The sequence below is a fragment of the Pleurodeles waltl genome, chromosome 9 (genome assembly GCF_031143425.1).
Source record: "Pleurodeles waltl isolate 20211129_DDA chromosome 9, aPleWal1.hap1.20221129, whole genome shotgun sequence".
Classification (NCBI taxonomy): Eukaryota; Metazoa; Chordata; class Amphibia; order Caudata; family Salamandridae; genus Pleurodeles; species Pleurodeles waltl.
Window position 1 is genome coordinate 245,118,593 of NC_090448.1, and position 16,645 is coordinate 245,135,237.

General features: G+C 46.2%; 2 protein-coding genes across 2 annotated transcripts in view; one reads left to right on the forward strand and one right to left on the reverse strand.

The window, feature by feature from the left end:
• Nucleotides 1-16,645, reverse strand: part of SYN2 (synapsin II) — a 1,016,740-nt gene that overhangs the window by 417,779 nt on the left and 582,316 nt on the right. The window lies entirely within an intron of this gene.
• The window catches only part of TIMP4 (TIMP metallopeptidase inhibitor 4), a 137,724-nt gene that overhangs the window by 115,915 nt on the left and 5,164 nt on the right, over nt 1-16,645 (forward strand). The window contains exons 3-4 of the mRNA XM_069206655.1: nt 13,989-14,103; nt 14,373-14,497. Coding sequence (XP_069062756.1) covers nt 13,989-14,103; nt 14,373-14,497 — 240 coding nt within the window. The remainder of the gene's footprint in view (nt 1-13,988; nt 14,104-14,372; nt 14,498-16,645) is intronic.

Below are 16,645 nucleotides of genomic sequence, written 5' to 3' on the forward strand. Positions count from 1 at the left end.
GTTTAGAAAAATAGGAAATATTTATCTAGACAAAACAAGACCAAAACGACAAAAATCCAACATACACAAGTCAAGTTATGATTTTTTAAAGGTTTAAAATAAAAAGAGTCTTTAGGTAGTTGTAACAACACACTAGCGCTGCTAGCGTGTAAATGTACCTGGTTTGCGTCAAAAATAACCCCGCACGGGCGGTGTGCGTCGAAAATAACCCTGCACGGTTATATGCGTCGAAAACAACTCGGCACGGCGATGCGCGTCGAAACAGCCAGCCACGCGACGGTCCGAAAGTCCCGCGGCGCAGGTTGCGATCTCTCAGCCTTCGTCAGCGATGCTGCGCGTCGTTTCTCCTGCTCCGGGCGTCGATTCTCCGGTCGCGTTTCCTGCGGCGTCGTTTCTCAGCTGCGGAGCCGGCGTCGCGTCGTTTTCTCAGCCGCGATCGGATTCGCGTCGATCTTTTCTCCGCACGGCGCTCGGTGCGTGTATTTTTGTCCTTAGGCTGCCAGCCTCTCCTTTCAGGGTCCCAGGAACTGGAAGGGCACCACAGAGCAGAGTAGGGGTCTCTCCAGAGACTCCAGGTGCTGGCAGGAAGAAGTCTTTGCTATCCCTGAGACTTCAACAACAGGAGGCAAGCTCTACATCAAGCCCTTGGAGATTTCTTCTTCAAGATGGAAGGCACACAAAGTCCAGTCTTTGCCCTCTTACTCTGGCAGAAGCAGCACTGCAGGAAAGCTCCACAAAGCACAGTCACAGGCAGGGCAGCACTTGTTCCTCAGCGATCAGCTCTTCTCCAGGCAGAGGTTCCCCTTGATTCCAGAAGTGTTTCTAAAGTTTGTAAGTTTGGGTGCCCTTCTTATACCCATTTTAGTCTTTGAAGTCACCTTCCTTCAAAGGGGACTCACACCTTCTTGTGAAATCCTGCCTTGCCCAGGCAAGGCCTCAGACACACACCAGGGGGTTGGAGACAGCATTGTCAGAGGCCGGCACAGTCCTTTCAGATGAGAGTGACCACTCCACCCCTCCCTCCTAGCAGAGATGGCTAATCAGGAAATGCAGATCACACCCCAGCTCCCTTTGTGTCACTGTCTGGTGTGAGGTGAAAAACAACCCAACTGTCAAACTGACCCAGAAAGGGAATCCACAAACAAGGCAGAGTCACAGAATGGTTTAAGCAAGAAAATGCTCACTTTCTAAAAGTGGCATTTTCAAACGCACAATCTCAAAATCAACTTTACTAAAAGATGTATTTTTAAATTGTGAGTTCAGGGATCCCAAACTCCACCTGTCCATCTACTCTCTAGGGGAATCTACACTTTAATCATATTTAAAGGTAGCCCCCATATTATCCTATGAGAGAGAGACAGACCTTGCAACAGTGAAAACGAAATTGGCAGTATTTCACTGTCAGGACATATAAACCACATTACTATATGTCCTACCTTATCCATACACTGCACCCTGCCCTTGGGGCTACCTAGGGCCTACCTTAGGGGTGCCTTACATGTAAGGAAAGGGAAGGTTTAGGCCTGGCAAGTGGGTACACTTGCCAAGTCGAATTTACAGTGTAAAAATACACATACAGACACTGCAGTGGCAGGTCTGAGACATGATTACAGAGCTACTTATGTGGGTGGCACAACCAGTGCTGCAGGCCCACTAGTAGCATTTGATTTACAGGCCCTGGCACCTCTAGTGCACCTTACTAGGGACTTACTAGTAATTCAAATATGCCAATCATGGATAAACCACTTACATACAATTTAAACAGGAGAGCATATGCACTTTAGTACTGGTTAGCAGTGGTAAAGTGCTCAGAGTTGAAAAGCCAACAGCAACATGTCAGAAAAAAATAGGAGGCAGGAGGCAAAAAAGACTGGGGATGACCCTGCATAAGCAAAAGTCCAACACGACCCCCTACCAGCCTAAAGCCAGGGGAGAACAATCAATACCTTGATGTACTTCCCTGATTGGGGCGATAGAACAGGGACCCAGGCCCACAACAGCAGGGGCATGTTCCAGTTCTACGCCTTCCTGACTCCAGTTGGATCCCTCTGTCCATACTCTCAGGGCCCACTAAGCTAACCCATGGGGAACCCTTCTCCACATCTACAGACACCATCTGTGCAACACCTAACTTTACTTTGCTCACAGATGTATTGCAATGGGCAGATAGTACCACCAGGGCCAACACAGTGGTGTTGCCCACTCCACCCCCGGGGTGTGACTCTCGTCCTCCCCCCCCCAGGGGCAACTCTGTCCACCAGGACAGCAAGCCACAGTGGCCCCAGACAACTGTCAGGGATGAGAGCCCGACCTCAGGCCTCTCTAACCACTGTGACTGTGGAGAGTGGGGGGTGGTAGCCCCAGGTGCCTGGCACCCTTTGACCACTCTCTCTTCCACCAGGTCAGGGATGACAACCTGACCCTGGTCCTCCCCTCTGGGGCTCTGTACCCTCCCTGCAGAAGCGGCACCCCCAGAGTCAAAAACTGTCAGGGTGTTTGTAGAAGCAGTCCTGCACAATTCTTCCATCAGTGCAGGGATGTTAACCTGCAACTGATCCTCCAACCTGGGGTCTGTACCTTCAGGTTGGACCAGGGCCAGGGGTGAGGCTTCCCTCCCCCTGCCCTCTCTTCTGGGGTCCTGAACCACCCAACTAGGAGTGACCCCCCCAGAAGACAACATGGTAGGGGCACTGTTAGCAGTAGCCCCTTCCTCCAGGTCAGGGGGGACACCCTTAACCTGGCCTCCCAATCCAGGGTCTGTACCCACCGACTGGATCACTGCCTGGCAAACCAGGACTTCCTGGGGGGCATACCTACCCCCTACCAGGTCAGAGTTTACCCTCTGAACCTGGTCATCCAACCCAGGGTCACCACCCTGCGGTTGAACCACTGCCTGGCACACCAGGACTTCCTTGGGAGCACACTCACCCCCCATCAGGTCAGAGTTTACCCCCTGAACCTGATTATTCAACCCAGAGTCACCACCCTGCGGTTGAACCACTGCCTGGCACACCAGGACTTCCAGGGGGGCACACTTACCCCCCTCAAGGGACACACTGTCCCGAAGGGCCACACAAGAGTCTGGCTGGCGCAGGTCTCCTGACCTCTGCCCATCTGACAGAGTCTGGATTCCCCCCAACCCAGAAATGGTCTCACCAAGGTCATTCATGGGGGGCTCTGCTCTCAGAGCTGACCCCTGACCCTCCAGGTTCTCCACTGGGGTCCGCAACCCCCTCTCAACCCTCTGTCTGGACTTCTGCACCCCCTCACTAGGAGTGGTACTGCCAGACACCAGAACTGGTGGGACGCTGGCTACAGCCGCCCCCCCCAAGTTCTCCTGACACTGTGGGGTCTCCCTCAACAGATGGCCCTATGGTACAGGCTAGGCTCCCCTCCTGGTGTTCCCGCAGGGAACCCTCCAGGACCTGGGACCGGATCTCGGGCACCTTGGGCCTCAACCCATCCCCATTCCCTCTCCTCTGAGACTGGACATGGGGTCCCTCACCCATCCCACTACACTGGGACCTATCTGGGACACTACAATCCTTCCCTACCTCACCTGGTTGGGAACTACCTAGACCACTCCTCTCAGGAGCACCCCCAAATGCCTCTTCAGACTCTCTGGTACTCACCCAGAAGTCTGCCTCCATTGTAAGCTCCCTGGGGTCAGAGAACTCACACTCCGCCTGGTGTTGGCATAGCTCTGGAAAATAAGGACTAGACATATGCTCTCCAGCAATTACATCACTCAGCCCCTCACATGAATTAACCAAAGTACCCTTCACCCAACCATCCAGTGACTCTGCTTTGAAAAAGCACCCCACATCACCCTCCTGAGACTGGTGAGACAGTACCTGACTGTCCCTGACACTCAACCCACACTCTTCTGGGATGTTTTCATACTCCATAACCAGGACTTCTACCTGGGGGGAACCCCTCTCCCTGTCACTCTCACCTAGAGTCAGTAGAGTGTCCCTCCCACCAGTAGGAATATGACTCCCCATGCCAGTTCCCCAATCCACCTCAGGGACCCTGTGCATCACTGGAGCTACCTCATACCCCTGAACCTCCTGGCGTGTGTTAACTCCCTCCTTCAAGTAGGGCACCACCTCTCTGGGCATGTGCACTTCTGCAGCATCACTGGATATACAATTGTTGCTGCCACCATTCCAGCTGGACTCAGCCCTCATGACTTCCAGCTCTTTCAATTTAAGCTCGTAAGCATAAATCATTTTTTTAATCTCTAAGTTCCTCCTCCTTTCTTCCAACTTTTCCCACCTGTCATACTCCCTTTGTATCCTCAACTTTTCTGCCTCCAACCAGCGAACCCTTTCTGCCTGTCTGTCCTGTACATCTTTAGGAGTCAGACCCTTAGACGACACCCTGATACCCCTCCTGGGGACCCTCCCCCCAGGCGTAACAGGTACCTCCACTACACCACTGTGTATCCTCTGCACTTCCTCACCCACATTCTCCTCCTCTGTGTGCCCTCCAGCCTTCTTGATTGTCACCCCGGCCCTCTGTGCCTGTTGCAGCTCCCCCTCCCTGGTGGAGCTCTCAGTGGGACAGTCAAGATCTTTAAGGAACTGTTTCAATTGAGCAACTGAGTACTCCTTCAGTTTCTCCATTTCAAACACAGCTCCAGCTGTTGCATCTCCAGATTGAGACATGATGGTCACAAGTGCAAAGTTCCAAAGGCAGAAAATAAGTTCCCAATGAAGTAAAAAGAATCAGTCAAGGGATCAGCAAAATCATGGAAGTAGAATAAAAAGAGTCCTTAAGAGAAAAATCAAAAGATCACCAAACAAGTAGTATGTGGTCACGTAGTGGTCTGAGATCAAAACAGTAGTGTACACTCAATCACTGTATGTCAAGTACAAATACAAGTCCAAATCCCGACCGCTGGTCACCAATGTTAGAAATGGGGTCTTTGGTTGACAGTCAGGTTACCCCCTGTTCAAGCAAGGACCCTCACTCTAGTTAGGATAAAAGAGAATCACCCTCAGCTAACCCCTGCTTACCCCCTTGGTAGCTTGGCAGAGCAGTAGGCTTAACCTCAGAGTGCTGGGCGTAAAGTATTTGTACCAACACACACAGTAACTTAATGAAAACACTACAAAATGACACAACACCAGTTTAGAAAAATAGGAAATATTTATCTAGACAAAACAAGACCAAAACGACAAAAATCCAACATACACAAGTCAAGTTATGATTTTTTAAAGGTTTAAAATAAAAAGAGTCTTTAGGTAGTTGTAACAACACACTAGCGCTGCTAGCGTGTAAATGTACCTGGTTTGCGTCAAAAATAACCCCGCACGGGCGGTGTGCGTCGAAAATAACCCTGCACGGTTATATGCGTCGAAAACAACTCGGCACGGCGATGCGCGTCGAAACAGCCAGCCACGCGACGGTCCGAAAGTCCCGCGGCGCAGGTTGCGATCTCTCAGCCTTCGTCAGCGATGCTGCGCGTCGTTTCTCCTGCTCCGGGCGTCGATTCTCCGGTCGCGTTTCCTGCGGCGTCGTTTCTCAGCTGCGGAGCCGGCGTCGCGTCGTTTTCTCAGCCGCGATCGGATTCGCGTCGATCTTTTCTCCGCACGGCGCTCAGTGCGTGTATTTTTGTCCTTAGGCTGCCAGCCTCTCCTTTCAGGGTCCCAGGAACTGGAAGGGCACCACAGAGCAGAGTAGGGGTCTCTCCAGAGACTCCAGGTGCTGGCAGGAAGAAGTCTTTGCTATCCCTGAGACTTCAACAACAGGAGGCAAGCTCTACATCAAGCCCTTGGAGATTTCTTCTTCAAGATGGAAGGCACACAAAGTCCAGTCTTTGCCCTCTTACTCTGGCAGAAGCAGCACTGCAGGAAAGCTCCACAAAGCACAGTCACAGGCAGGGCAGCACTTGTTCCTCAGCGATCAGCTCTTCTCCAGGCAGAGGTTCCCCTTGATTCCAGAAGTGTTTCTAAAGTTTGTAAGTTTGGGTGCCCTTCTTATACCCATTTTAGTCTTTGAAGTCACCTTCCTTCAAAGGGGACTCACACCTTCTTGTGAAATCCTGCCTTGCCCAGGCAAGGCCTCAGACACACACCAGGGGGTTGGAGACAGCATTGTCAGAGGCCGGCACAGTCCTTTCAGATGAGAGTGACCACTCCACCCCTCCCTCCTAGCAGAGATGGCTAATCAGGAAATGCAGATCACACCCCAGCTCCCTTTGTGTCACTGTCTGGTGTGAGGTGAAAAACAACCCAACTGTCAAACTGACCCAGACAGGGAATCCACAAACAAGGCAGAGTCACAGAATGGTTTAAGCAAGAAAATGCTCACTTTCTAAAAGTGGCATTTTCAAACGCACAATCTCAAAATCAACTTTACTAAAAGATGTATTTTTAAATTGTGAGTTCAGGGATCCCAAACTCCACCTGTCCATCTACTCTCTAGGGGAATCTACACTTTAATCATATTTAAAGGTAGCCCCCATATTATCCTATGAGAGAGAGACAGACCTTGCAACAGTGAAAACGAAATTGGCAGTATTTCACTGTCAGGACATATAAACCACATTACTATATGTCCTACCTTATCCATACACTGCACCCTGCCCTTGGGGCTACCTAGGGCCTACCTTAGGGGTGCCTTACATGTAAGGAAAGGGAAGGTTTAGGCCTGGCAAGTGGGTACACTTGCCAAGTCGAATTTACAGTGTAAAAATACACATACAGACACTGCAGTGGCAGGTCTGAGACATGATTACAGAGCTACTTATGTGGGTGGCACAACCAGTGCTGCAGGCCCACTAGTAGCATTTGATTTACAGGCCCTGGCACCTCTAGTGCACCTTACTAGGGACTTACTAGTAATTCAAATATGCCAATCATGGATAAACCACTTACATACAATTTAAACAGGAGAGCATATGCACTTTAGTACTGGTTAGCAGTGGTAAAGTGCTCAGAGTTGAAAAGCCAACAGCAACATGTCAGAAAAAAATAGGAGGCAGGAGGCAAAAAAGACTGGGGATGACCCTGCATAAGCAAAAGTCCAACAATTACCCTGACGGGCTGCCATTGACTGGGTGGATACGCATACCCACCCAGGCAGACCCAACATCTCCAAGTGAGACCTGTGTTCCACCTCCTTCCAAGGGGAATCCTCCAGGTCACTGCATAGCAAACAATCAACAGGCATGGTTGGACTCACAGCTACCTTCAGGGAACCTGAGCCCCCCCCCCATTCAAAGGGAACCTGCGCCACTCTGCACAGGCGCTCTGAGTTGTCCACTGCAACTGCTTGGTGAAGTATCCAGCGATCAATCTGCTCTTCAGACACCAGCTGACTCCTCACTGTAGTCACACTGGCTCCTGTGTCTCTCAGAGCCTCCACCCTTTGTCCATTAATGGTCACCCACTGCCTGTACTTCTTAGTGTTTTCAGGCACTAGGGTTCTCTGGACTATCTCATTGTCCCCTAGTGAGATAAGGGTCATCTCAGCTGGTTCCCACCCACCTGAAACCAACTCCTCCCCAAGCGCTACACTGGCCAAACTCTGGGACGGTGCACCAGTGGGTGCCGGTGTACTTTTGGGGTCCCCCTCACATGACCCACCTGGTCACATGCATAACACTTACGTGGGGGACCACCTGCCACTGGCTTCCCTTTGGAGAACCATTGCTTCTTTTCACTGGGGGGTTGGGAATCCTTACCCTGGGAATCAGTTTGGGGCCCTTTAGAGAACTCCCCCTGTTTGCCCTTACCCCCCCTTTCTTCAGAGAGGGACCCTGGCCACCCTTGGCGTGGTCTCCCCCATACCTCTTTTGGACCCTGGTGCTCTCCCAGCGGTCCGCTTCCTGTGCAAGCTTCCTGGGGTCAGTCAGCTTGCTGTCAATCAGGTGTTGGCGCAGCTCTGGAAAACATAAACTGTTCAAGTGCTCCCAAGCAATCAGATTGTAAAGCCCCTCATATGTAGTTACCTTACTGCCCTTCACCCAACCATCCAGTGACCTGCAATAAGAATCAACACATTCCAATCATGTTTGGGATTCCTTCTTCTTGTAGGACCTAAACTTATCCTAGTACTGCTCAGGGGTAAGACCATACCTCGTAAGCAAGGCGTACTTCATGTTAGAGTAGGTGAGATTCTGAGCATCCCCTAAGACTGTCAGTGTATCCCTCCCCTCTACCTCAAAGTGCTTCCACAGACCCGCCCCCCAATGAGCTTCAGGGACCAGATTCATGTGGAGAGCATACTCATACCCCTTGAACCACAAGTATATGTCATCCCCCCTCTTGTAATCTTTCACAAGGTCTTTAGGAATGTGCACCCTCCTCTCAGGCTGCACTGTAGGGTTGCTGCCACCATCTTTACTGGACTGGCTTCTGTGATCCATCTCTTTCAAGCTAAGCTCATGAGCCATCGCTAACTTCCTCTCCTCAAGGGCTAACCTCCTCTGCTCCAATTGGTACTCCCTTTCTCCCTGTCTGTCCTGTAACTCCTCAGGTGTCAGACCCTTGGATGAGACACTGCTACCTGCCCTGGAGACCTTCTCCCTGGACATTACAGGCCCACCCACAATACCATTGTGTACTGAACACTCTTCCTCATCTCCCTCATCCTCTGGGTGCCCTTCAGTGCTCTTGGCTGTCACCCAGGCCCTCAGCGCCTTTTGCAGCTCCTCCTTCCTGGTTGAGCTCTTAATGGGACAGTCAAAACTTTTACAGAACTGCTTCAACTGAGCTTTGGCATAACTCTCCAATTTCTCAAGGTCAAAGTCAGCTCCAACTGATGCATCTCCAGCATGGGACATGATGAAGATTCAAAAACAAGTACAAAGTTCCAAAGGCAGATAAACAAGTTCCCACATGAAGTTCCAAAGAAAGTCAATCAAGGAATCAGCAAAAAAAAATGGAAGTAAAACAAAAACATTCCCAAAGAGAAAAAATCAAAAGATCACCAAACAAGTAGTATGTGGTCACCTAGTGGTCTGAACTCAAACAGTAGTATACACTTAATCCTTGTATGTCAAGTACAAATACAAGTCCAAATCCCAACCGCTGATCACCAATGTTAGAAATGGGGTCTTTGGTTGACCGTCAGGTTACCCCCTGTTCAAGCAAGGACCCTCACTCTAGTCAGGGTAAAAGAGAATCACCCTCAGCTAACCCCGGCTTACCCCCTTGGTAGCTTGGCAGAGCAGTAGGCTTAACTTCAGAGTGGCTTTTGAGCGGCGTCGGTGATGACGTGGTGCAGCGACTACCATGGAGTTGCGGACTTCAGCAGGGCTGCAGCGGCGTCGGGCCTGCGAAGAGCGTTGCGTTCCAGCGAAGGTCACAGCGTCGGGTGCAGGCGGCGTACCCGGATTGAGCAGCGGCATCGGTCCGAAGTCGTCCGAAGTCGATTTCCTTGGATTTCCACAAGCTTTCCTTTCAAGGGCCCAGGAACTAGATAGGGCACCACTTGTCAGAGCAGGAGTGTCTCCAGAGACTCCAGGTGCTGGCAGAGAGAAGTCTTTGCTGTCCCTGAGACTTCAAACAACAGGAGGCAAGCTCTAAATCAAGCCCTTGGAGATTTCTTCACAAGATGGAAGGCACACAAAGTCCAGTCTTTGCCCTCTTACTCTGGCAGAAGCAGCACTGCAGGAAATCTCCACAAAGCACAGTCATAGGCAGGGCAGCACTTCTTCCTCAGCTATCAGCTCTTCTCCAGGCAGAGGTTCCTCTTGGTTCCATAAGGGTTTCTCCAGTCTGTAGATTTGGGTGCCCTTCTTATACCCATTTTAGTCTTTGAAGTCACCTTTCTTCAAAGGGGACTCACACCTACTTGTGAAATCCTGCCTTGCCCAGGCAAGGCCTCAGACACACAGCAGGGGGTTGGAGCCGGCATTGTCAGAGGCAGGCACAGTCCTTTCAGATGAGAGTGACCACTCCACCCCTCCCTCCTAGCAGAGATGGCTAATCAGGAAATGCAGGTTACACCCCAGCCCCCTTTGTGTCACTGTCTAGTGTGAGGTGAAAAACAACCCGACTGTCAAACTGACCCAGGCAGGGAATCCACAAACACGGCAGAGTCACTGAATGGTTTAAGCAAGAAAATGCTCACTTTCTAAAAGTGGCATTTTCAAACGCACAATCTTAAAATCAACTTTACGAAAAGATGTATTTTTAAATTGTGAGTTCAGGGACCCCAAACTCCACATGTCCATCTACTCTCTAGGGGGATCTACACTTTAATCATATTTAAAGGTAGCCCCCATATTATCCTATGAGAGAGACAGGCCTTGCAACAGTGAAAAACGAAGTTGGCAGTATTTCACTGTCAGGACATATAAATCACATTACTATGGGGGTTATTCTAACTTTGGAGGAGTGTTAATCCATCCCAAAAGTGACGGTAAAGTGACGGATATACCACCAGCCGTATTACGAGTTCTATAGGATATAATGGACTCGTAATACGGCTGGTGGTAAATCCGTCACTTTTCCGTCACTTTTGGGACGGATTAACACCTCCTCCAAAGTTAGAATAACCCCCTATATGTCCTACCTTATCCATACACTGCACCCTACCCTTGGGGCTACCTAGGGCCTACCTTAGGGGTGCCTTACATGTAAGAAAAGGGAAGGTTTAGGCCTGGCAAGTGGGTACACTTGCCAAGTCGAATTTACAGTGTAAAAATACACACACAGACACTGCAGTGGCAGGTCTGAGACATGATTACAGAGCTACTTATGTGGGTGGCACAACCAGTGCTGCAGGCCCACTAGTAGCATTTGATTTACAGGCCCTGGCACCTCTAGTGCACCTTACTAGGGACTTACTAGTAAATCAAATAGGCCAATCATGGATAAACCAATTACATACAATTTACATGGAGAGCATATGCACTTTAGCACTGGTTAGCAGTGGGAAAGTGCTCAGAGTTCAAAAGCCAACAGCGACAGGTCAGAAAAAAATAGGAGGCAGGAGGCAAAAAGATTCGGGATGACCCTGCATAAGCAAAAGTCCAACATTAAGGCTTTGCATTAATTAATCAAAAATACAAGTTAAAACAGCATTAACATATGGGCATGAAAATTACCTTAAGTGCGGACAATGACCTTCCCTGATCCATAATGTGGTACTGTAGTTTGGCAACCAAAGGGGTTGTGCTGCAGGTGTTGGGTCTACTTGTCAACCCCCCAAAATATGTCCTGGGAGTCGGGCTATGGGAACTTTACTCCCCTGTACCTACTTGTGACTGCCAGTAGGATATATATACATAGTCTTTCCATTCAAAAATCCATACACACTCCAGACACCCGTTACCACCCAAAAAAAACATATCCACCTTAAAACCTAAAAACGCCCTTACCACTCAAAAGAGAGTACTCACCCTAACCCCAAAAAACCCTATATATAAATATATATATATATATATATATATATATATATATATATATATACACACACACATACGTGAGCAAGTCTACGGCTGAGACGCGTTGTATTGGGAGGAAGCATTGGTTATTAAAGTACTTTGGACTTCCATTTGTTGTCCGGGCAAGCTTCTATAGGGTGTTAGAGGAATTGTTTATATATATATATATATATATATATATATATATATATATATATATATATATAAATATAGATATACACACACACACATATACACACATATATATACAAAACTATTTATATGCACACACATATATATGACACATATACACACACACAAACATATACATATATACACAAACATGCACATATATACACACATATATATATATATACACACACACACATATATATACATATATAAACACACATATATACATACATATATATATATATACACACACATATATATATACACACACACACAGATATACATACACATATATATATACATATATAATTACATATATATATATATATATATATATATATACATATAAATACATACACATATATACATATACACACACATACATATATACACACACACATATATATACACACACATATATATACACACACACACACATATATATATATACATATATATATAAATATATTTACACACACACACACACACATATATATATACACCCAAGTTAAAAACTTAGGGGGTCATTAAGAGTTTGGCGGGTGGAAAAGGCCACCCGCCAAACTCCAGCGGTTAGGTTGCTGCCAGTGCGCCCACCTTCCCTTCAGCCCCATTAGGAGTTCCCCACTGGTGCAGCGGGTGGAGACGGTGTTTCTGCCCACTGCCCAACGGGGAACAGCCCATAATTGAGCTGGCGGCAATGTTGCAGTGCGTAGGGTGGAATAGCCCCCATCACACTTTTCAAGTGCGACAAGGCTGCCCATTGGGCCCTGCACTGCCCATGCCAAGTGCATGGGGCCCCCATAGGGCCCCCTGCACCCCATGTTTGCCACATTTGACAGGGCAGTGCAACCGCCATGTAAAATCTGATGGAGAGAGATGTTATAATCCCCAGAGTGGCGTTGCATACAGTGCTGCCCTGGCAGATTAGGACTGCCCGCACCACCAGTCCCTGCAGTGGAGGGAAACTGGCAGTCCGACCATGACCAAATCGCCACAGTTATAATGTGGCGGTTTGACCGTTGCCAAAGCAGTCAGACCACTGCCAGGGTCGTAATTAGGGCCTTAGTACTCATCTGTAGAACCTTTATGACGTAGATACCTTTACCGTTCATGCTTTTACAAAAAAAAATTACAATTATACTTACCTTTAAAGCCTTTACCACATAAATGCCTTTATCATTCATGCCTTTAGAACAAAATTTGTTCCAAAGGCATGTGTTGTAAAGGTATATTTGTGGTAAAGGCATGAGTAGGGAAGGCATGTGTAGTAAAGGCATATTCATGGTAACGGGTTAGTGTGACCCGTCATGTGTGGTAATGACCGCGTTTTAATGACTGTTTCCTTTTGGAGTTACCTTTATATATTCATCTTCACTACATTTGTTTTGTCGATATTTTCCTGGGTTGAATTCTGGGGTACAACCTTGTTCTACACCAATGAGTGTTGTGAAGGTGCAAATGTGGTAGCACAAGCATAGGTTTGTACTAGATTTACTCTTAAAATGGAATTTAAAAAAGTACAGAGGCTCTGAATGTGAATCTCAGACTAACTATTTTCTGGTGTAAACCTCTTCATTCAACAAGTAGAAAAGTTTGCCATTTTCGGCTTAATCAGGAAAGTACATCTAGCAAATCCTTTTACTCATGTTTCTCTCCACATGGAAAACATTTTTCGTCATGGAGAATCCACAACTAAACATCATGCCAACTGTATCATGAACACTCGGAGATCTGACTTTGCAGAGTTCATATAATTGTGCATAACCTGCGGCCTGCTCCCTGGAATGCCCCTTCCTTCCGTGTTTTCATGCCAGAACCATGATTTGCCCATGTAGAAAGAGCCACCGAGAAGAAAGAGTGGATAATTGAGTGGGTTTCCACGCCAAAATACTGCTTCTGCATCCGGAATTTCTTGTTTTGGTGCTGAAAATGTGTTTCACTCCTGTAAATGATGCCTCGGAGCGTAAAACATATGTAACGCAGCATGTTACCACTACCTCATTTTTCACACCCTCTCTTTCGACATGCGATTAAGGATGTTGATTTCTACTTGTAATACCAGTAGATTCTTTTGAAAATTAATCTTGAGAGCAGATCACAATTTATTAGCATGCTTCAGATCTGCCACTGAAGATTGTTTAAAAAGCACACAATGGCATCTTTAAATCAAAGGTAATATGATGGTATCCTCCTGTATACCCTGAGGGCAAAGGTTGTATGAGGTCACTTTGGATGCCTTTATTGTTGTGTGGAAACTGCATAACTTTTCATGCTATCAGACTTTGAATGCTCAGTGGTGATTGTGATCGTCATGGAACTTTAGTTTATGAAAAACAATTTCACTGAAATATATACCTACACCTGGAAATGTTTCCGACTTTTAATTTGAACTGTATATTTCTGATTTTAGATGTTTAAAGGATTTGAGAAAATAAAAGATGTACAGTATGTATACACCCCTCTTGATTCCTCTCTTTGTGGAATAAAGCTTGAAGCCAACAACAAGAAACAATACCTCCTTACTGGTAATAAGACATCAATAACTTTATGTATTCAAATATAACAGGAGCACCTTCTTCCATAAGTATCTAGTACATATATGCAAGGAAGTTTACATCAAATATTTGAAATTCAGCTCAGTTCCTTGCATCAAAATTGCCATTAATCCTGAAACTTTTCCTTTAAAGAGTCATTTATTGTACATTAAATTTGAATTATGCATGCTGCCTTATGATTTTGCACTCGTTTTCAAGCCTTCTAATATTATAAATGTTTATTTCGTTTTGCACCCCAGGTCAAATATCGAGCTCTGGTAAAGTGCACATTCACCTATGCAATTACATAGAACCCTGGGATGACTTGTCTTTGTCACAGAAGAAGAGCCTGAACCAGAGATATCAAATGGGCTGCGACTGCAAAGTAAGTCCATTTTACACTGTTTTCTTCAGAGCTAATGTGAAAGTTCTGAACTCGTATGTATTTCCACATTCGTCACTGCGTAACTAACGTTCCATTACCCGTTACTCATATTCAGAAGAGAGATTTATTGCTCACTTATGCAAAGCCTGTGGTGCCACAGAGACCCAAACATCTGCTGACATTAGAACAAGTACAGAGTGCACCAATAGCCAGGCCGAATCTGTTGAGACATAAACCAGTTTGAAGGCTAATGTGAGTACTGATTTTTTTTAAACAGGATTTTAGATGCAGAACAATAGCTTTACTTATGCACTTCTATTATTTATTTGTCATGAATGTATTACGTTTGGATATAGGGGGTTATTACAACTTTGGAGGAGGTGTTAATCCGTCCCAAAAGTGACGGATATACCACCAGACGTATAACGAGTCCATTATATCCTATGGAACTCGTAATACGGCTGGTGGTATATCCGTCACATTTGGGACGGATTAACACCTCCTCCAAAGTTGTAATGACCCCCATAGTCTTCTTTTGCTATTATACAGCGAATCCAACTCTAAGTCCAACACAAATTGCAGATGTCAACCTTTATAAAATATATAATGCATTGCAACATTTTAAAATAATAGATTGAGGGGCTAGAAAAAAAGAACATGAGCATGATTGGTGAACTAAAATGCTGGTGGTGTACTTCAAATTGTTTATTCCTTCTGAACAATAGAAGTAAAACACTTAAGTGCTAATTACTGCACATGCAAGCAATATTGCCTATTAATTACCCTCTCCAGAAAATATGAGCCTGAACTGCAGATGAGGGCGGATGATGAGGAGAGGGTAAATAACAGCACTTAGGACTTGCAGGGAAGGGAAATAAGGCTATTAGCACTTCATTCCAAACAGATTGTGATCACGTGGGAGCTGGAGTTGTCTCTTGGCACAAAATGTCTCCGTTCTCCACTCTCTCCAAAACCAGCCTATTTACACACGGTTGCATGGGCTTCTGCTTTTGATTTTGCCAAGACAGAAACCCACATGTTTGTTTATATTTTACAAGTGTGTTTGGCTGATTGAGCTCTGCTTTCAGAAGAAAAGAAATGAAAGGCAGAACCCCAGTTTGCGTGTAAATAAGCTGCCCCTGAAGAGGCTGAGTGAGCGCCACGATTGAATGGACATATTTTGTCCCTATCTCTTCAGGTAAAAAGAAGCTCCTCCTCAAGGAACGATCTCAGGGTCCTTAGCGCACTGCAGGGAATTTGGAAGTGGCAGAATACTCCCTTTGTGGACTTGTAATAATATCTACAGCCCAAAAGGATTGCACTCTGAATATCACCGCCCCAAACGTGTCATCCAATGGTGCTAATAATCAATATTCCACATGTACAACTGTGTCTTCTCACCAAGGCTGTAACACTGTAGTTAACGTTTTTCTGGGATTGTGTATATAATACATGTATTCTGGAACAGAAATGTGTACGAAAAATGTGTCCATCCGCATTTTGGAAAAATTTCTGAAAACGATTTTGCTTTATATTTCACGATCCCAAAGCAAATGTTTAAAAAAGTATCTAATTTTTTAAAAGAAAACTTGCAAAGGTTACATCCTGTGATGCTCGCAAATATAAATATAACTAAATGTTGCGGTTGTGAGTAAACCGACATTGCACACATGTAATAAGCTGATCTAGCTCTTAAACTATAAAACTCAAAGGCTAACAAGTCTTATCTACTCACAGTTCCCCAAAATATAACTTCCTATGTTCTTTCTTATATCTAGACTACAGTTCTTAATTTTCACTTGCATACTTAGTACGAGGTATCCTAGATTGTGTGGAGACCAGCTGCTCAACAGTTCCCTAACCTTGGTGAAGATTCCAAGGTGATGAAAAAGCATTTCACAGGGTAGCGAGACCATATATTAGGGAAGATGCACATTTGATTGTTTTTGCGGGTGAATTTGTACAGTGTATACAAAAGTTATATAAATCTCCCATTACCAGAACACCCAAGTTAATTAAAAATAATACTTTTTCCAATTACGTGCTGTTCAGAGTACACATTATCTCTGATTCGGTTCACATTTCACATTGAGTCATCAATAATTTCTAGATTGCATATTATTCCAGAAGACTGTTGAATCACACCAT